This window comes from Pimephales promelas, chromosome 24, assembly GCF_988280905.1.
Source record: "Pimephales promelas chromosome 24, fPimPro1.hap1.1, whole genome shotgun sequence".
NCBI lineage: Eukaryota > Metazoa > Chordata > Actinopteri > Cypriniformes > Leuciscidae > Pimephales > Pimephales promelas.
The window spans coordinates 19,122,666-19,143,096 of NC_142792.1; the positions used below are offsets into that span (position 1 = coordinate 19,122,666).

A 20,431-nucleotide genomic window follows, 5' to 3' on the forward strand; every position below is an offset into this window, starting at 1 on the left:
TACCTAATTTTGATGTTTTGTCAGTTTCCCAAAATAGATTAATAATGTGCCATCCTATCCTATTTTTGTACAATGGTTCCCAATCCATTTCAACCTTAAGAAATTTAAGTTGTCCCAACTGGTTACACTTTACAATATGGTCTCATTTGTTGACATCCGTTAATGTATTAACTAACATGAACTAACCGAGCGATACATGTCTTACAGTATTGATTAATCTTTGTTTGTTCATGCTATTAGTTGGCTGTGCATTGACTAATGTTAACAAATACAACTTTTGATTTTAATACTGTATTAATTAATATAATGCTGTTTTAGTCTCTAAAGTAATATTAACTGAACCTTATTGTAAAGTGTTACCACAAAACTAATTGGTATGGTTTAAATCAGGCAGAAATACCTCTTTAAGGTTACCACCATATATACGTATATATACATATATGAAGAGCTCAGATGCAAAAGCCTCTAAATGCCATTTGAAATTTTCTTCTTTACTCATGATTTTTATCAAACTTGTATATTTAAGTTCAGTAATTTCACTTAAATAACAATTAATAGGTAATTATCATTGCCATTTAAGTGAAATCACTGAACTTAAATATACAAGCTTGATAAAAATGATCATTCTAGAAGAAAATTTCAATTGGCATTTAGAGGCTTTTGCATCTGAACTCTTCATATATATATATGATTTAAGAGTGACACTTCAAATGTAACTAAACACTAGTGATTTTTTTTGGCACCCTAAATTGAGCTTCATGTGATAACGTCTAAATTAACAGTTTTTATTAATTTAGCATTTGCATTAGTGCTTTTTATGATTGTTTCAAAGCAACTTTGTGATAACAGGGAAAAAATGAATAATGCAACAAAACAGGAAAATAATGCAACAACAAAAATTCAACCTGATATAAAAATAAGGTGATTTATTGGTGTCACAATAATTAGAACAAGTGTTAGATCAGGTAAACATAGCACCATATTGTAAAAATAACATATTTTCTTTTTTTACAGCATTGCAAGAGACTGAGATTCCTATATTATCACGTTTTAATGACGCTAGTTCGAGCGGGAGCTGTCCGCAGCCTGTGGTGCTGAAATGCTCCTTTGAAGCTTTGACCTGTCCTCTGCTCTGAGTGTCTGCTCTAAGCTTGACTGTTTCTTCAGAAATGTAACTGCACACACACACACACACACAACCTGTTAGCCGCACGTCACGAGTAAATGCAGCAGATGAGACAGGTGAATAACAAATCATAGATACAGAAAAGAAAAGGGTAAAATGATCTGGATGCCAAATTTAAAAAGTCTAGACTTCAACTTGACGCGACGCTTTAAAAGTAGAAGATTCAGTTGTAATCAAGGGAGCCGTCTGCACTTCACGCTCAAACCGGTTCCTTAATTATAACAGGAGAGTGCTAGTTTTTTTTTTTCGCGTCGTCGCTCGCATGCAGTGCAAGTAAAAGTTGAGGCGACACGAAGTTTCAGTTCATGTATCGGTCTGCGCAGCTTCAGATCTCTCTAGATCTTTCCATTTCATCTGCTCACAGCTCTTTATGTTCCTCATCCTCTATCGATGGAGACTTCGATTCCCTCTTAAGAGAATATTTGGCAAATCCAGACGGTTTTGCGATGGGATCTTTTCTCTGGGAGTCTGAGAGGAATCAAGCACGTCCTCACAGACCAACTGAGCAGTTCTTTCGCTAGTTTCCTCACCGGCGTTGCGACATCGTTTAATCTTTATCGTGTGTATGTTTTCGTTTCTCTACACGGAGGTTTGACGTGGCGTCGACAGTTTTAATATTTATGAGAAAATCTGAATTCACGCGCCTGATTTGGATTATCCGTTTCCCAGGATACCGAACACTGAATCGATCGCGCGTCAACTAGAGACTTAATTTTCCGATTTTCCTGGACTTAAAGACTGCCGAAGGTGCTTTTGGAAATGAGCTGTCCGTTTTCAAAATGTCTTTTTTAAGAATCACTCGTGGAGAGAGACGTTTCCTCAGAGGACGGGAGGGTTTGTAACGCTGAATTTACCGCCGATTTCACGACACGCGTTTTCCATGGCTCCTGCGGTCAGATCGATTAAGCGTAAGGATGCGATTAACTGGCCGAGGATGTCGACAACTTTCTGGGCTGTGCTGCTGTTGACGGCGCTTCTGATCGTGTACTGCGGTGAGTTTGCGGTGTAGGCGATGCGTCTTCTATAGGTGTGTGAGGATGTTAACACTTTATTGATGTGACCTTAAGGATTTGTTGTGTATGCCGTGTGTCACTCACTAGTACACACTTGCAAACAAAGTCATGGAGGCTCTGACATGTCCTAGACATGACCATACATTTTTTAACTTGCGCCTCAAGGAAATGGACGATATGTATCTATCATGTATCTATCTTCTTATGATAGAATTGTTAAGTATATTCCTTAATAAGAAGAAAAAAAAACATATATATGAAATCCCTTCCAAAGATACAGGAAAATAAATGCCAATTAAGCCAACTCTGCATTACTCAAACACAGAGATATGCAAAGCTTATACAATCCCTCTAAATATGATATTTTGAAACTTCAGAGATAATTCAGCTTTAGCCATATTGTTCCTACACAAATACATTTTAAGCTGAAACTCAAAAAGGAAAGTTGTGTGAAAAGTATGGTCGCAGCAATTACGTATTTTACGTGGCAAATTCGTACCAATTCATACGACCTCACTCGTTAAATCGTAGGACATATTTGTCCGATTCGTATGAATTCGTACGAATTACCTACCCCTGACCCCGCCCCTAAACCTGCCAATCACTTGTGTTTAGACAAATCGGACGAATTCGTGAAGTAGCCAACAGCCAACTCCTACTCAACTCATGCGAATTGGTCGTGACATGGCGTTGGTTTATTACATATGTCACTCATTGAAATGTACAAGAAAAGGCCTTTCCTCTAAAACAACTATATATCCAATAAAAGCTCAGATGATTCATTATTTTGGCCAATAATAATCTGAAAGAAAATTCCACTGACTCTGTAGTCCACATGACTGCTTTAATGATTTAAATGGACAAATATACACTCACACCTGAATATGTCTGGAAATGCCCAATTATTTGTAGCCTATATCCCAGGCCTGTCTGGGTGGCAGTACATCTGAAAGGGTGCGTAGCCCGTGCGACTTAACCTCCGGTACCTTTCCATTTCCGAGCAAATATGGAAATAGCCTATATTATGTAAATATGTGCATAGATGTTTCTGCATTCACTCAACTGATCTTCCATGCCATGATTTATTCTCCGCTCGGCTACAATCAATGTTCTGGGTGTTTGTTGTGGGTTAGCAGTCGATTCTTTTTCTCTTTTTTTTCGATTCTTGTTGCCTTTTTTTCTCTGTGCAAATCCTGCTTGTGCATCTCTGCCCCGACCCGCTTGTTGCCTGTGATATTAATCTTCATCTAGATGGGCTGCCCACCGAACGACATCTACGTCTGAGTCGCTGTCAAGACCCCAGACTGGCACCTCGCAGCTCGCCGAGGAGATTGAAAACATAAACGCAGGGACACGAAAATCAAGTTCTGATGGTTGATTTGTTTATTTATAGCTTGTGCGACGCATGCACAAACACAACAGAAATTAGGTCTGCATTCCCACTAGTGAGTCATGCAGTTGCTTGCCTCTTTATATTAGCATCTCACAACAAAACAAGTCAAAGTATTCCCATACAAATGTCATGGTTGTACGGGAGATTGGGTTTGTTTCGGAGAGCAACGGAGAACAGCAGAATGGCACTCGTGCTGTTCCGCAGCTGTACAAATTAATATCAAGCGATATGATATGATGACTAGGACTGTTTGTAATGACTGTTTAATTAATGATGTGGCTTTGTTCTGTCCGCTGGCTCCCTCCTCTGGATACTCGACACATGTTTAGCCTTATAAGCATTGTTCAAACTCGGCGTGGAAACACAGAATAATTACTATATTTGACACCTTTAGAATAACAAGTGTTAAATATTTATTAAATATTAAATTTTTATAAAACACTTAAGTGAACCACTATACACATTTAGCTATGTTACACACACAAATTTAAGATCTATCATAATTGTTGCGAGTTGTTTACACTGCAAAAAAATATTGTTGGTTTAACTTAAAAAATGAAGCAACCTGGTTGCCATAAAATCTGAAGTTCATTGAAATGGAAAAATTGAGTTAATACAATGAAGGCGATTGATTTAATCACCTGAAACTCTAAATATTATGTTATCTGAACTACATACATTATTTAAGTTGGTTTGACAAAAGAAAAAATGTTGTGATTACAAATCATGAAAAAAAAATTTAAGCAGTCAGACTTCCGATTTTCACTGAAACCACTGGTGGAAAACACCTCACAGGCTTAACCTGAGATGTAACTAGAGATCAAGATATCATTGAGACTTGTGGGTTGACTCTTTTGACTTGGTCTTGTAAGCAACATCTTTGCAGGACCCTAAAACCACTCTAGCAACCACACTGTAAAAACCACCCAGCGTCATAGCAGAGTAGAGTTATGCATGGGCAAACATCATCTTTTTTTTTTCTGTACATATAAAAATGTAATCATATATTTTGTGTTGTCATAGTTCCCCCCTTGTATAACTAAACTGTATTATTTAATGTTTATACTATTAATAATCCTAATGCATATTGACATTCATATTTTATATACATATAAATAATTAACATTGTGGAATATATTATCCACTATATTAGTCAAGTCACCTTTATTTATATAGCGCTTTTTACTATACAGATTTATCAAAGCAGCTTTACAGAGATAACAGGAAAACAATGCAACAAAGATTGTTTCTAGGAGAAAAAAGCATCACAGTCCAGCTTCAGAGAGTTCAGTGGTTTCTTTCTATTGGAAAAAAAAGTAATTAATTTAGTTCACTGTAAAAAAATATTGTTGGTTTAACTTAAAAAAAATAAGTAACCTGGTTGCCTTAAAATTTTAAGTTGATTGAACTGGAAAAAGTGAGTTAATACAATGAAGGAGATTGATTTAATCATCAGAAACTCACAATAATAAGTTATCTGAACTAAATAAATTAAGTTGATTTGACAAAAGAAAAAATGTTATGATAACAAATTATCATATTATCAAATTTTTACAGTAGCCATGTTTCCATCGACACGTTTTTATCCGAATTGAGTGATATCGAATGACAAATGCCTTATGGAAACAGTAAAATTCGATGAAATTTCATGAAAATCGACTCAAATGAAATACGTTCGGTCTCATCGGATTTTCTCTTGATCGATATACGGCTAATGCGATAAAAGCTGATGGAAACGTTATTTGCCGAATAAATAATGAATTGCGATTAAGTTTTATGCCCTTTTATGGTTGCAACACGTCAGAAGACGAGTTCATTTCCGGCCTGTTTGCGCACACATGGCGGATGTCAACAAAGACAGATGTAAGTGGACAAAGCAAAAAGATGCTTCAACCAAAGGGTTTCCGTGAACCACGATCTCCCAGAACTGATGGAGCTCTGTCGTTCCCAAACCACAGTCACCTCCGCTGTCGTCGGGCATACGTGCATCGTCATCATCATAGCAATGTTTATAGCGTCGCTGTTTTCTTAGGTTAGTTTTGCTTGTTTTTACGTGGCTTGGTTGAATTGTAATGTAGAATGTGGTCTGTTATTTCTAGACTGCGGCGCTTCTAGTATAACACACCGTTGCCATGGACGCAGTTCAGAGACGGAACAGACTATTTTCTTTAGCAGCAACTCGTTTGTTAAATCAATAAACTCGTTTTAAAGTCAATATTTTGTGTCAAATTATTGATTTATTTTTTTTATTTGGTTGATTTATATGTAGGCTATAAGCAGGATAATATATAGCGAGGCGGTTGTTATAGCGAATACAACCAACAACCGCCTCGCATACATTATCCCATTCATATGTCGCTATCAGCTGGCACATAAGCATTATTAGCCTTCAACTTGTGAAATATTGATCATTTTTTGGTAGATGGCGCGATCCGTTTTTGTCTAACAAAACTTTGTTCGCAAAAGTTTGCTTGAATGTTGTTCGATTCAGTGCGAAAATAAATGGAAACACCTTAAAATGTCAAATCTCAAATCAATTCGATATACCAATTTGATCGCAAAACAGCATGTGACGTCATTACGTGCAGGTTTTTATTCGCTTTAAAGCCGTTGTATGGAAACACACTTTCACCAGCTTTATCCGCATGAGTTTTTTAACCGAATTTCAGATAATTCGATTGACAAGTGGATGGAAACATGGCTAGTGAGGTCATCGCCCTGCTCAGTTCAATCTAATGGTGTCAATGCAGACTGATCAATAATTTAGTTGGATATTAAATGTCCCCATTTAATATTAATTCATTATACAGAGTAATAATCATAGTGTGTTTTTATGACTGTATATTTCTGCAAATGTTCAGACAGCCTGACCATCATTAAAGTCAAATGGTGCAGAGAGCATATGGTGCTCTATGAGTGTGTGTGTGTGTGCTGTGTTACTGTAAACAGACAGAAAGATCAAGAGAGAAAAAATATACCAATAGAAAGTAAGCTAAAACAGGGAAACCATAAAACACACGCCGAACGGAAGCAGACAAAGGAAGCGATGAGCGCACAATGGTCTCCTCCTCCATCACACATCCCACAGGGTCAATTACGTGCCCTGATGAATCATACCTGCTACAGGCCCGACCCGCATTGCCATAGCCCCACCCACTGAAGGCATCCCACAATGCACTGCAGCGCATTCACACATCCCCCTCGAAAACAGCCCATGTAGTCTGACACGTTGCTTCAAACATTCACAATGGTTCTCATCAAGACCATTTAAGGGCATAAACAGAAGCATTTTTGTTAATTATAGACAGCTTTTGGATGTTGTAAGTTTTGGCTACCAAAGCAGAAATAACCAAAAAAAAGAGAGTGAGAAAAATAAAGGGTGTATTTATATGGTACATTAAGCATCCAGTCATTATAATATCCTTGTCTATTTTAAAGCTTACCGAACGGCGTTTCCACCACACGAGCAATTTAACCACTGTCTGCATCAAAGGGTAAAGATGTGGGCTTGTGGAACTTGTCAGTTTTTTTTTTTTTTTTTTTTTTTTTTTGTCAGGCCTAGTGAGCACATCATGAAACTCTTTCGAAAATGGAGGCATCTTTATGGATGAATGTTTAATCAGCTCAGAGGACCTACAAGGTTTTTGGCAGGGAAATATATATTCGCAAAGTTGAAATGTGTGTAGCACATTGTTGAAAGGCTGGATCTATATCATACTAGAGCTGAATATGAGATGGATTTGTTTTTACATGTACTGTGTAAAAAAACAAAAAAGAATAAAAAAAGACAAAGAAAATGATATTATACAACAACAGTTAGATCCAGTCTGCTAATTTGATTGAATAACAATCACAGGAATGTTGTACTGTTGGTATCAGTGTTCACTTCTAATTCATGGTACTTAAAGGAGTAGTTCACTTTTAAAAAAAAACCTTGCTGATAATTTACTCACCCCCATGTCATCCAAGATGTCCATGTCTTTCTTTCTTCAGTCAAAAAGAAATTAAGGTTTTTGATGAAAACATTCCAGGATTTTTCTCCATATAATGGACTTCAGTGGGAACCAAATGGTTCAAGGTCCAAAAGACAGTTTCAGTGCAAACTGTTCAAAGGACTATAAACGATTCCAGACGATGAATAAGGGTCTTATCAAGCGAAACGATTGCTTATTAAAAAAATAAATAACGTTTAAGTTTTATAAGCTCAGATGGTCGCCTTGCTCTGTTCTGTGATGCGCATTTGTGACTCTCCTATTCAAACTCGTTCATCAAAATGAACGAATCTTTTCTCGAGTCAACTCATTCATTTCGTTGGTTGAATGAACCAAATGACATGAAAAAAAGATCATTTTGATGAACGAGTTCAAACAGGGGAGTCACAAACGCGCATCACAGAACAGCATTTGAGCTTATAAAACTTAAACGTTTTTTTTTTTTTAAATGAGCGATTGTTTCGCTTGATAAGACCCTTATTCATCGTCTGGAATCGTTTAAAGCCCTTTGAACATTTTACAGTTTGCACTGAAACTGTCTTTTGGACCTTGAACCGTTTGGTTCCCATTGAAGTCCATTATATGGAAAAAAATCCTGGAATGTTTTCATTAAAAACCTTAATTTCTTTTTGACTGAAGAAAGAATGACATGGACATCTTGGATGACATGGGGGGGAGTAAATTATCAGCAAAAGTTTTTTTTTTTTAAAGTGAACTACTCCTTTAACATTACTTTCTCTACAAATGTTATTAAAGCAGCACTCTGTATTATTTTTCAACCTTTATAATATTTTTACTAACCCTCGAGATGGTACATCGACTTATAATAGGTTGAATGACAGGTCTGCCAGTGTCTGTATCGCTTTTACTGGCACTCTGTAACTTCGGGAAGCACAAAAAGATACAAAATTCAAAACATCACTTCCCCTACTTCCTCAAATTCCGACGCAAGAGCCTCTTGTATGTTGTCATGGCTGAAGCAGCATTTAAAACCAAATGTGAAGTGCGTCTGAGACAGAGCGCGCGTGATCAGTTTACTGTTGGTGATGTGTTGTGTACTGTAGCTTCACCCCTCGCTGCATCCAATGTAGACTGCATTGCTTTCTTTTGAGGGCGGTTAAGACACTCAAGCATCCCCGTAGAGCCGGGGCGGGCAGCTCGCGCCAGCTCGAGACGTGAAAGTATACTGATTACTGAGTTTGGTAGGGGCTACATTCGTGCAAGTAAATAATATAACACAGTCTCATCCCAAAAAGTCATATAACTGACGTCTTGGGACGTCTTTTGACCATACGTCAATATCCGCCTTTTTAGGGCCCCCTTAAACGTCGGAAGATGGCGATCCCGGGCCGTCATACAACTGACGCTTTACCTTTAACGTCAGTTAGGTGACGGGTTAGGTTTAGGTCTGGGGTAGAGTTAGGATCCCATAACCTCATCTACCGACGTTTAAGGGGGCCCTAAAAAGGCAAATATTGACGTATGGTCAAAAGACGTCCCAAAACGTCAGTTATATGACGTCTTGGGATGAGACCGGGCTGGATAATAAAAAACGTTCACTTTTTTCTTGTGAAAGTGTCTTGCCTCAGGCCATAATGCAAGATTGCAGATTCATCTATGGTAGCTTGATATTATAATAATATTATAACAAACCAACCCGATCACAAACGTGTCTTTATAGCACGCATGTGTATTGTCGTTTAAATTATACGCTAAAATGAGTTTTTATGCACATATGATACACATTGATTGGTTAGGGTAGGTTAAGTAGTGGTGGTAGAATTAGTGGTGTGCGGTGCGTGTGTATTGCCTCTCAAAAAACTGCGTCTCATGTGCACGTAAAAACTCATTTTCGCGTATAAATTACACGACAATACACGAGGCGTGTTATAGAGATACATTTACGTGAGAACAGGCTGAACAATCATTGAATTGAATTAGCATATCCATTATGGAAAACAGGAGCCAATAGGCTAACGTTACTATAAAGACGCTGGCTTGTAAATATGAGCTACGCGATCTTTTGACCTATTGACGAAAAATAAAGCCCATGAAACTATATTCATAAGACATGTTGAAATATATCCCAATGTACCTGGGATGAAGACATTTCACATGCAACACTGGAGTCTGCCCAAGATGTGAGAACTCTTGTCACTTGTCAACAAATGCACGCGTGTATTCCCTAGTGTAACCATGACAGATTTTACGACAGAAGACAATACTGTTTCCCAACTATAGGGGGACCCCGAGAGCAAAATTTCAAAAGTAACAGAATACTGCTTTAAATGTGTAATTATCAGCCCATTCTCATCCCAAGACGTCATACAACTGACGCTTTTGACCATACGTCAACATCCGCCGTTTTAGGGTACCCTTAAACATTGGTTAGATGACGTTCTCTAATCCTAACCCTACCCCAGACCTAAACTATACCCCGTCACCGAAGTGACGTTAAAGGGAAAGCGTCAGTTGGATGACGCCCCAGGATCGACATGTAACTGACGTTAAAGGGTACCTTAAAACGGTGGATGTTGACGTATGGTCAAAAGCGTCAGTTGAATGACGTCTTGGGATGAGACTGTGTTATAATTATCTAAAAAACCAAAAAAATAACATGGGCTTCCCATGTTGCTGTGTCAATGGACTTTTATTTTAATATTATTTTGTCTTGCATTGCCTGTGTTCAGGACTGGCGTGTTTGGTAACACTTTAGAATACGGGTCCTTCGTTAATGAACAACTGCACAAGAACTAATGAGTAACACAATATTAACAATCTAGTAACTATTATTAACTAACAAGAAACTCTGATTAACGAACTAGTAAGTAATAGCGCACAGACGAAAGTGGTAGTTCACTATTAACTAATCAATAACTACTATTTTTTTAATACTTCCCAGAGAACTACTGAAAAAGTTTATTAACAATCTAGTAACTATTATTAACTTAAATAAATTCTTATTAACGAATTAGTAAGTAATAGCTCACAGATGAAAGTGTTACTAGATACTTCTGTGGGAGTTACTAATTATTTGGATTTGTATTATAAAGTGAAGATCATAGGAACTAACTAGTAATTACTAAAGTGTTACTAAAGACATTTTCTAAAAGTTACTAAAGTTCACCAAAATATCTCAAACATTTGCACAAATCATGACTAGATCATGTAGTAACACTTGAGTCAGTACTAGTTAGTTCCAATGATCTTCACTTTATAATACGGATCCAAATAATTAGTAATTCCCACAGAAGTATCTAGTAACACTTTCATCTGTGAGCTATTACTTACTAATTTGTTAATAAGAGTTTCTTTTAGTTAATAGTAGTTACTAGATTGTTAATAAACTTTTTCAGTAGTTCTCTGGGAAGTATTAAAAAAATAGTAGTTATTGATTACTTAATAGTGAACTACCACTTTCGTCTGTGCGCTATTACTTACTAGTTCGTTAATCAGAGTTTCTTGTTAGTTAATAATAGTTACTAGATTGTTAATATTGTGTTACTCATTAGTTCTTGTGTAGTTATTCATTAACGAAGGAACCGTATTCTAAAGTGTTACCGCGTGTTTATTTCCTGTTTTCTTGGTTGCGATAGTTATTCATTGTTTCATTAAGTCTCACCTGTCCCTCATTACGACTGTGTATTTATACCCTCAGGGGCACACGACACTGCTCTCAACCTAAAAACATGAAATTTTGTATGCATTTTGGCCATTTGTTTACACAACAATGGCGTTTTGGTTGCATGAAAACGCACTTTTTTAAAAACGTGTTTTAAATTGAAGACGATGATGTCATGCACGTGCGTATTATATGTTCAGTCTATAGTGTTTCATCGCCATGTGATGGCCTGGCAACAGAATACAGTGTTTTTAGTGGTTTTCACGGATCCGTGTGAATCTGGATCGGTTTGACAATGGTGTCGTCTGTACCTGGTAGACTCAAACTTCTCCGTTTTAAGCATATTGTTGTCGTGTATATGTACTCTTAGTTAGCCTTTGTTAGCTTATGTTATTTGTCTTGTGTTAACATTGCTACCTGGATGTTCTCTCTGTTGTTTATTGGATTATCTCTGTTTGTGTATTTATTCCTATTAAATTCTACTTTGTTTATATTCAAGCCTGATCGTTCTGAAGAAAACAGCCGGCAGGTGTGACAATTGCATTGTATACAAAATGTCAAAATGGCGTCTGCATACAAATGCTAGACCTTTTGTTTTATAAACCATAATTTGTGAAGGGAGTCCTCATACGACTGCAGAGACATTTTAGTGCAGTGCAGTGAAAATTGTGCGTTCATTTTGGAGACTGGTCTGAAAGCGAGTTGATTTACTTTTTAATGTGAGATAAATGTAGTTAAATTAAGCGGTAACACTTTACAATAAGGTTCATTAGTTAAACTACCTTAGTTAAAATGAACTGAGAATGAACAATACTTCTACAGCATTTATTAATCTTAGATAATATTACTTTAAACAGTTACTAAGTTATTCAAATCAAAGGTTGTATTTGATAACATTGTTTAATACCCTGTGAACTAACATGAACAAACAGCTGTATTTTTATTAGCTCACGTTATCAAAGATTAATACTGTAACAAATGTATTACTCGTTGTTAGTTAATGTTAGTTAATTCATTAACTAATGAGACCTTATTGTAAAGTGTGACCAATTGAGCTTATGTGTCAAGAAATAAGCAGTTTAGCATCTAGTCTGAATGCGTAGTGCATGTAGTTCCCTTGTGTTCATGTAAGATTTTTTGCTTAATGTTGATCCATGAGAAATCTGAAAATGTACATAAAAAAAAAAATAAAAAAAAACATGCTTAGTGTTTATTAATGTGAACCCGATCGGCAGACATCTCCTCCAGGCTCTCATAAATTTGATCACTAATTGCTGTTTAAATGTGCGTGTTAGACCATAAATTAATTTAAATTTGTTATTAGATTTAATGGGTGCACTTGCATGCATAAAACATACATTTTGACATTTCACATAAGGGTCTTCTTCATTTAAGGGGACGTGCACTCTGCTAACAATCTGGCTTCATTCTTGGTTGATGTAACGATGAGGGTGTGAATTTTAATGATCAGCTGTAACCTCAAACACACACGCACTGCTTGAGGGGCGGAGAAAGACGGGGAAGACTAACATACTCGCGGCGGGCTGTTAAAATGATTCCACTTCTTTATAGGGAACCAATCACTTGAGAGAAAATGCCACCCGTTTTGAATTCCTGGAGGGCTCCATCAACACGGGGTCGCTCACGGGCTGTGACAAGAAATGTCTGGGGTGGGAACACTCTTGAGAAGTGAATGAAAGATTTTTAAAAGAGGAAGAGAGAGAAGCAGGCAATGAGAAAAAAAATTGCCACCCAGCTATGAACAGACATGGGAAATGGAACTTTTCCCCCAAATGGAGCACACTCTGGTGTCCCATTACTTTTGCAAAGCTTTAGAGGCATTCCTGTCCAAAAATGGAAATCATTCAATGTCGTCATTGTGACAATTTACAGTAAAAATATTTTTCATTATTGACTCGACCCTTTTTTAACTAGTAACACAACCTCTATTACCACATGATTTTGGAAAATGAAAATTATTATTTAAAAAAAGTAATTAAGCTTAATTTGAAACCTTACTACAGCACAGGTTTGGAAATAACCTCATTATATTTTCTCAGTTTTCACAAAAATGTGTGTTGTCTTTTGCCAAAATTACTATGATTATATATATATGAGTTCAGATGCAAAAGCCTCTAAATGCCATTTGAAATTTTCTTCTTTAATGATGATTTTTATCAAACTTATATATTTAAGTTCAGTAATTTCACTTAAATAACAATTAATAGGTAATTATCATTGCAATTTAAGTGAAATTACTGAACTTAAATATACAAGTTTGATAAAAATTATCATTAAAGAAGAAAATTTCAAATGGCATTTAGAGGCTTTTGCATCTGAACTCTTCATATATATATATATATATATATATATATATATATATATATATATATATATATATATATATATTTGTAAGTGAATTAACAACTACCAACATTTGGTCCGATAACAAGAACCAGATATGAATATTTATTACAAATTCAACAGTTATTTTCATTAACGTTGTTTCATTATTTTGTATTTAATTTATATTGATTTAATTTATTTGTATAATTAAATTTACAAACAAATTAAAGTTACTAGCTACTTATATTACTAAACAATTACCAAATTAAAAAAAGAAATAAAACAGCTCATATGTTTAGCTTGATGTCCTGATGCACACAAACAACATCCTAAAAACATGCATCGTTTAAAATGATAACAATAATAAATATAGCTGCAAGCAGCCATTACCGGGGCCAAGCGCAAGAAGCGGCAACATATGCCAAAATGGCTAGGAGTGGCAGACCAACTGCAGCAAGGAGCAATTACGGGCATTTTGAGAGAACTTTTGGCAAATGGCTAAAAAAAATCACATAAACATTAACTTATAAGATGATTTAATGGATTATCACTTTCGAACAATAGGTGGCGCAGTTACGAAATAGATGTGTGGTCAGAGTGAGGTGACAATGACACATGCAAAGTTTGGTGTCAAAATGTGAAGGCATTGCAGAGATAAAGCCTAAATAGTCATTTTGGCAGCATGCCTCAAATTTGATGCTGTGGTATATGAAAACGGTTTTGTCTATCGTCACGCAATCCATAACTTTTATTCGGCACCGTCTGGAGATGATACGATTCAATTTTCGTGAAAATCGGACAAACGGTCTAGGAGGAGTTCGAAAAAGAAGGTTTTTAAAAAAATAAAGATGGCGGACAGGACGTTTGGCTGATTATGCAAAACCTGATATCTATGTTTTCGGCATAACCGAAGGAATCTATTAAGATCAGTTTCATTGCAATAGGCAAATTTATTCAAAAGTTATTAGCGTTCTCAGAAATTAATTATAACTTTTGACAAACAGGTGGCGCTGTCTCAAAATATTTTGAGTACCTTCAGGGCATGCTGCTTATGGCACACACTGAGTTTTGTAATATTACACCAATGCATTTGTTTAGTATAGCATTTTATTTCACAAAACTCTATTGAAGTCAATGGGAATTTCACGTTTTGTTCTATTATAGCGCCACCAAGAGGCTCAGTCCCACAATTTTTTTCCTGTGTCCTCAGAGTGACCCCATACATATGTGTGTCAATTTTGGTGCAAATATCTCAATTCACTTCCGAGTTATAAACATTTATATGAAAAAACACGTAAAAAATGACTGACACATGACTTTTTTTGAATTTTACTACCCCTTACTATCAATATTTTCGCATTTGGGCATTTGCATATAGTTAACGAGCTATGATTCCGTGTTTCTGACGATGGTTTCGTCTCGATCGGAACAGCGGTTTTGAAGATATCGCCAAGTGTTTTTTTCGCGCTAAATCGCTACGCTACACCAACCGTAAGACGAAACCCAGCATGTTTAGTATCGTTGGACTCGGCAACGATTCAGGAACTCAAAAACATGACTCCCGTGAAAATAAGTGTACCACACCCAAAGCTATAAGCGTTTGAAAAAAAAAATTTACCACTAGGTGGCGCTGTTTCGAAACTTCTCAGGCTCCTTCAGGGCATCGTACTGATGACCCATACCGAGTTTCGTAACAATTCGTTCATGCGTTCAAAAAATACAGCATTTTAGCACATAATTCAAAATGGCCGACCGCCAAAATGGCCGTTCTGGGAAAATTGGATATCGGTGGACTCGGCATGACGCCCTGAATCTAACGAGACCAAATTTATGATTTTTGGACAAACCGTTCAGAAGTTACGAGCAAAAATAGCCATTTTTCATATCTCCGGACCACTAGGTGGCGCAGCGCCGAAACGCAGCACGTAGCCTCAGGTCATGCTTGTGATAACACGTACCAAGTTTGGTGTGAAAACGAGTAAGCGTTGCGGAGATACAACCTCACGTCTGTTTTTGCAAGCGCTACGTAAATTTTGTTTACGCGTTTATCGAAAACGGTTATTCGAATCATCTTGAATTCCATAACTTTTTGTCAGCACTGCCTGGAGATGATCCGGTGCGATTTTGGTGAAAATCGGACAAACCGTCTAGGACGAGTTCGCAAAAGTAGGTTTTTTGGAAAATTCTAAATGGCGGCCGTTTTTTTATGACGGAAAATGACGTCATAGGGTGCGATCGAATCGGCATGAGCTCAGGAATAAGAGGAAAAAAGAATTTTGTTGATAGGCCTTACGGTTCAAAAGTTATTATCATAATAAAAGTGAAACTTTGGACAGTTGGTGGCGCTAGAGGGAATGAGTTAGAGACACCAAAATTGGTGTATTTAAAGTTGGGACTGTCCTCTATCAGAATGTCAAACCAAAACAACTTTCCCGCAAACCGGTCTATGGGCTGCCATAGACGCCCAGTCGGAAGAAGAATAATAATAATAATAATAATAAATATAGCTGCAAGCAGCCATTACCGGGGCCAAGCGCAAGAAGCGGCAACATATGCCAAAATGGCAAGGAGTGGCAGACCAACTGCAGCAAGGAGCAATTAAGGGCATTTTGAGAGAACTTTGGGCAAATGGCTAAAAAAATCACATAAACATTAACTTATAAGATGATTTAATGGGTTATCACTTTCGAACAATAGGTGGCGCAGTTACGAAATAGATGTGATGTGGTCAGAGGGAGGTGACAATGACACATGCAAAGTTTGGTGTCAAAATGTGAAGGCATTGCAGAGATAAAGCCTAAATAGTAATTTTGGCAGCATGCCTAAACTTTGATGCTGTGGTATACGAAAACGGTTTTGTCTATCATCGTGCAATTCATAACTTTTAGTCGGCACGGTCTGGAGATGATGCGATTAAATTTTCGTGAAAATCGGACAAACGGTCTAGGAGGAGTTCGAAAAAGAAGGCTTTTCAAAGAAATAAAGATGGCGGACAGGAAGTTTGGCTGATTATGCAAAACCTGATATCTATGTTTTCGGCATAACCCAAGGAATCTATTAAGATCAGTTTCATTGCAATAGGCAAATTTATTCAAAAGTTATTAGCGTTCTCAGAAATTAATTATAACTTTTGACCAACAGGTGGCGCTGTCTCAAAATCTTTTGAGTACCTTCAGGGCATGCTGCTTATGGCACATACTGAGTTTCGTAATGTTAGACCAAAGCATTTGTTTAGTATAGCATTGTATTTCACAAAACTGTATTGAAGTCAATGGGAATTTCACGTTTTGTTCTATTATAGCGCCACCAAGAGGCTCAGTCCCACAATATTTTTTATGTGTCCTCAGAGTGACCCCATACATATGTGTGTCAATTTTGGTGCAAATATCTCAATTTACTTCCGAGTTATAAACATTTATATGAAAAAACACGTAAAAAATGACTGACACATGACTTTGTTTGAATTTTACTACCCCTTACTATCAATATTTACGCATTTGGGCATTAGCATATAGTTAACAAGCTATGATTCCGTGTTTCTGGCGGTGGTTTCGTCTCGATCGGAACAGCGGTTTTGAAGATATCGCCAAGTGTTTTTTTCGCGCTAAATCGCTACGATACACCAACCGTAAGACGAAACCCAGCATGTTTAGTATCATTGGACTCGGCAACGATTCAGGACCTCAAAAATATGACTCCCGTGAAAATAAGTGTACCACACCCAAAGTTATAAGCGTTTGAATAAAACAATTCACCACTAGGTGGCGCTGTTTCGAAACTTCTCAGGCTCCTTCAGGGCATCGTACTGATGACCCATAACGAGTTTCGTAACAATTCGTTCATGCGTTCAAAAAATACAGCATTTTAGCACATAATTCAAAATGGCCGAAAGCCAAAATGGCCGATCTGGGAAAATTGGATATCGGTCGACTCGGCATGACGCCCTGAATCTAACGAGACCAAGTTTTTGATTTTTGGAGAAATCGTTCAGAAGTTACGAGCAAAAATAGCCATTTTTCATATCTCCGGACCACTAGGTGGCGCTGCGCCGAAACGCAGCACGTAGCCTCAGGTCATGCTTGTGATAACACGTACCAAGTTTGGTGTGAAAACGAGTAAGCGTTGCGGAGATACAACCTCACGTCTGTTTTCGCAAGCGCTACGTAAATTTTGTTTACGCGTTTATCGAAAACGGTTATTCGAATCATCTTGAATTCCATAACTTTTTGTCAGCACTGCCTGGAGATGATCCGGTGCGATTTTGGTGAAAATCGGACAAACCGTCTAGGACGAGTTCGCAAAAGTAGGTTTTTTGGAAAATTCAAAATGGCGGCCGTTTTTTTATGACGGAAAATGACGTCATAGGGTGCGATCGAATCGGCATGAGCTCAGGAACAAGAGGAAAAAAGAATTTTGTTGATAGGCCTTACGGTTCAAAAGTTATTAGCATAATAAAAGTGCAACTTTGGACAGTTGGTGGCGCTAGAGGGAATGAGTTAGAGACACCAAAATTGGTGTATTTAAAGTTGGGACTGTCCTCTATCAGAATGTCAAACCAAAACAACTTTCCCGCAAACCGGTCTATGGGCTGCCATAGACGCCCAGTCGGAAGAATAATAATAATAATAATAATAAGAACCGGCACAGATACAATAGGTGCCTCCGCACCTTCGGTGCTTGGCCCCTAATAATAATAAGAACCGGCACAGATACAATAGGTGCCTCCGCACCTTCGGTGCTTGGCCCCTAATAATACTGCCAGAAGGCCTGTTTAAGTCGTCACCTTTATTTATTTAATGATTTTACAATACAGATTTACAGCAATATTTAAAGATGCTTTACGGAGATAACAGGAAAAATAATCCAACAAAGTTTGTTTCCAGAGGAAAATAGCATCACAGTCCCGCTTAAGTAAGTTCTATCTGGAAGACTCTGGAGATAAATTGATGTAACAAAGCATTCATTTATTGGCTGCCCAGCAAGCAATTATTCATAAAGTTCGTTGGCGTATGCCCCGTCCGTTCATAATTTGAAGACGCCGGCAGGGGCGAAGCCGACCCCCTGGGAAGTATAGACAGGGCCATCCTGGTGGTGGTGGGGAGGATAGAGGTTGTCGTCGCGTCGGCATCTGCGAACTCAAACAAGTGTAAGTACCACTCTTACACAGTAAGAACAAGGACGTGATTGGATAGGTTTGAAGGTAATTAAGTGACGCAGTAATTAAGTCTTCCTGACAGAACTTCTGCTAAGGCTTTAATTTTAGTGAAGGTTCATTTTTGTTGTAAAGTGTTATTAATTTAGTTAATAACAGGCGTGACAGGTGTCTGAAATCACAATCAAATCATGACAATCACATTGACCGGCGTCAGCCTATGAATAATTTATGTGAATTATTAACATGCAACCAGGATGTATAAAAAGGTATCTTGCAAACATGACAATATCCTTTTGTCTGATGGGACTGGCCCGAGGCATGGAAAGGAGATGCAGTTTCTCGTTCCCTGTTCTCAGGGAATAAAGGCCATCCTCAGTTGTAACCTGAGATGTTCCCTTTCGAAAGGGAACCAGCACTGTGTTGAGTGACACTTTGGGGAATGATATACCCATGCCGCCATGCTGAGGGGAGTGCATGCCCATTGGCAGTGACAAACCAGTGTCCGAACCAGCAAATTCAAATGAAATGCTAGAACCACTCACCCTCAGGTCTCACTGGGCAGTCAGTGACAGCATTCCCTATGGTCATAGGCCAAGCTATTAGCCTCGCAGGAAAACTTTCTCGAGTTTCTCTCCTCGATCCAAGGATCTACCCAGTGTTTGTGTTTCAAAGCACTGAGGAGGCCTGTGAAGGCCTAAGGGCTGATCTAACTGGGAGCCCTACGACCGTCTGACCAGACTCAGGAGTCCGTGTGCTCATAGTGACCCTCGGTGAGGGGAGCACATGGTCCGCCTGGGAGGCATACCAGGCTGTAGGCAGGAAAGAGGTTCCGGGAGGGAAGCAGTAGCAGAGAATGAACACTTCAGTAGAGGCAGGGCGCAAGCTTGCCTTCAGCAGCTGCCTGATAAGGCCAGCTGAAATGATATAAAGAGGCCACTAGCTTCCTGAACTCAGCACCGCTTGGAAACCACTCACAGGGAGGCCTGGAAAGGCCTACAACCTGATCACCACAGTATGTGGGGAACTCACCCTCAAGGAGGCCTGGTGAGGCTTACTACCTGACATTTCCCATTCAGGGAGGCCTGGTGAGGCCTACTACCTGACAGTTCCCATTCAGGGAGGCCTGAATAACCAAATTATGTGGGGAACTGGGGCGGGCCTTGGCCCAACGACTCCCATGGGTGGAGGCTGTCATACAGGGATGCTTTCTAGAAACCTACATTCACAAAGGGAAGGGTAGGAGGCAGAAATGCTTCCTGGCACAGTCTAGGCCTGCTACAGAGGTGGCCCTGGTGAGGGGCAGTCTACAAACATAGATCTACCTGCGGCTTGGAGGAGCCACAGCCTTATTATTATTTCATACGAGGGGCTGCAGAATTGCTCAGCCCACTGAAAACCCAACAGAGCTCAAGGGGGCGATGTACTCAGGAAAGAAGTCTGACGGACCTGTAGGCCGGACATAAGATCTATCTGCAGCTCTAGCGTCAGTCAAAACTCCAAGTAAAAAATCCTATGAGAGAGAGACCAACTACTCTACCCTGAGGTGGCTAACAGCCCATAGTTTCACATGAGCTGGTGCTTCCTCCTATCGTTCTAGCCACCTAAAGGGGAACGTCAGGGCCCCAATAATCCAAAAATGTACCATACCTTAGGACATTGACATGACCCCGTATCTCGATACAGGGAACAAGGTCTGTAGAGAGATACATTTTAGTGTTAGTTGC

General features: G+C 38.4%; 1 protein-coding gene across 1 annotated transcript in view; it reads left to right on the forward strand.

The window, feature by feature from the left end:
- The first annotated feature begins 1,425 nt into the window (after window positions 1-1,425).
- The window catches only part of tafa5a (TAFA chemokine like family member 5a), a 165,390-nt gene continuing 146,384 nt past the window's right edge, over window positions 1,426-20,431 (forward strand). Inside the window, exon 1 of the mRNA XM_039655393.2 lies at window positions 1,426-2,178. Coding sequence (XP_039511327.1) covers window positions 2,067-2,178 — 112 coding nt within the window. The 5' untranslated portion in view covers window positions 1,426-2,066. The remainder of the gene's footprint in view (window positions 2,179-20,431) is intronic.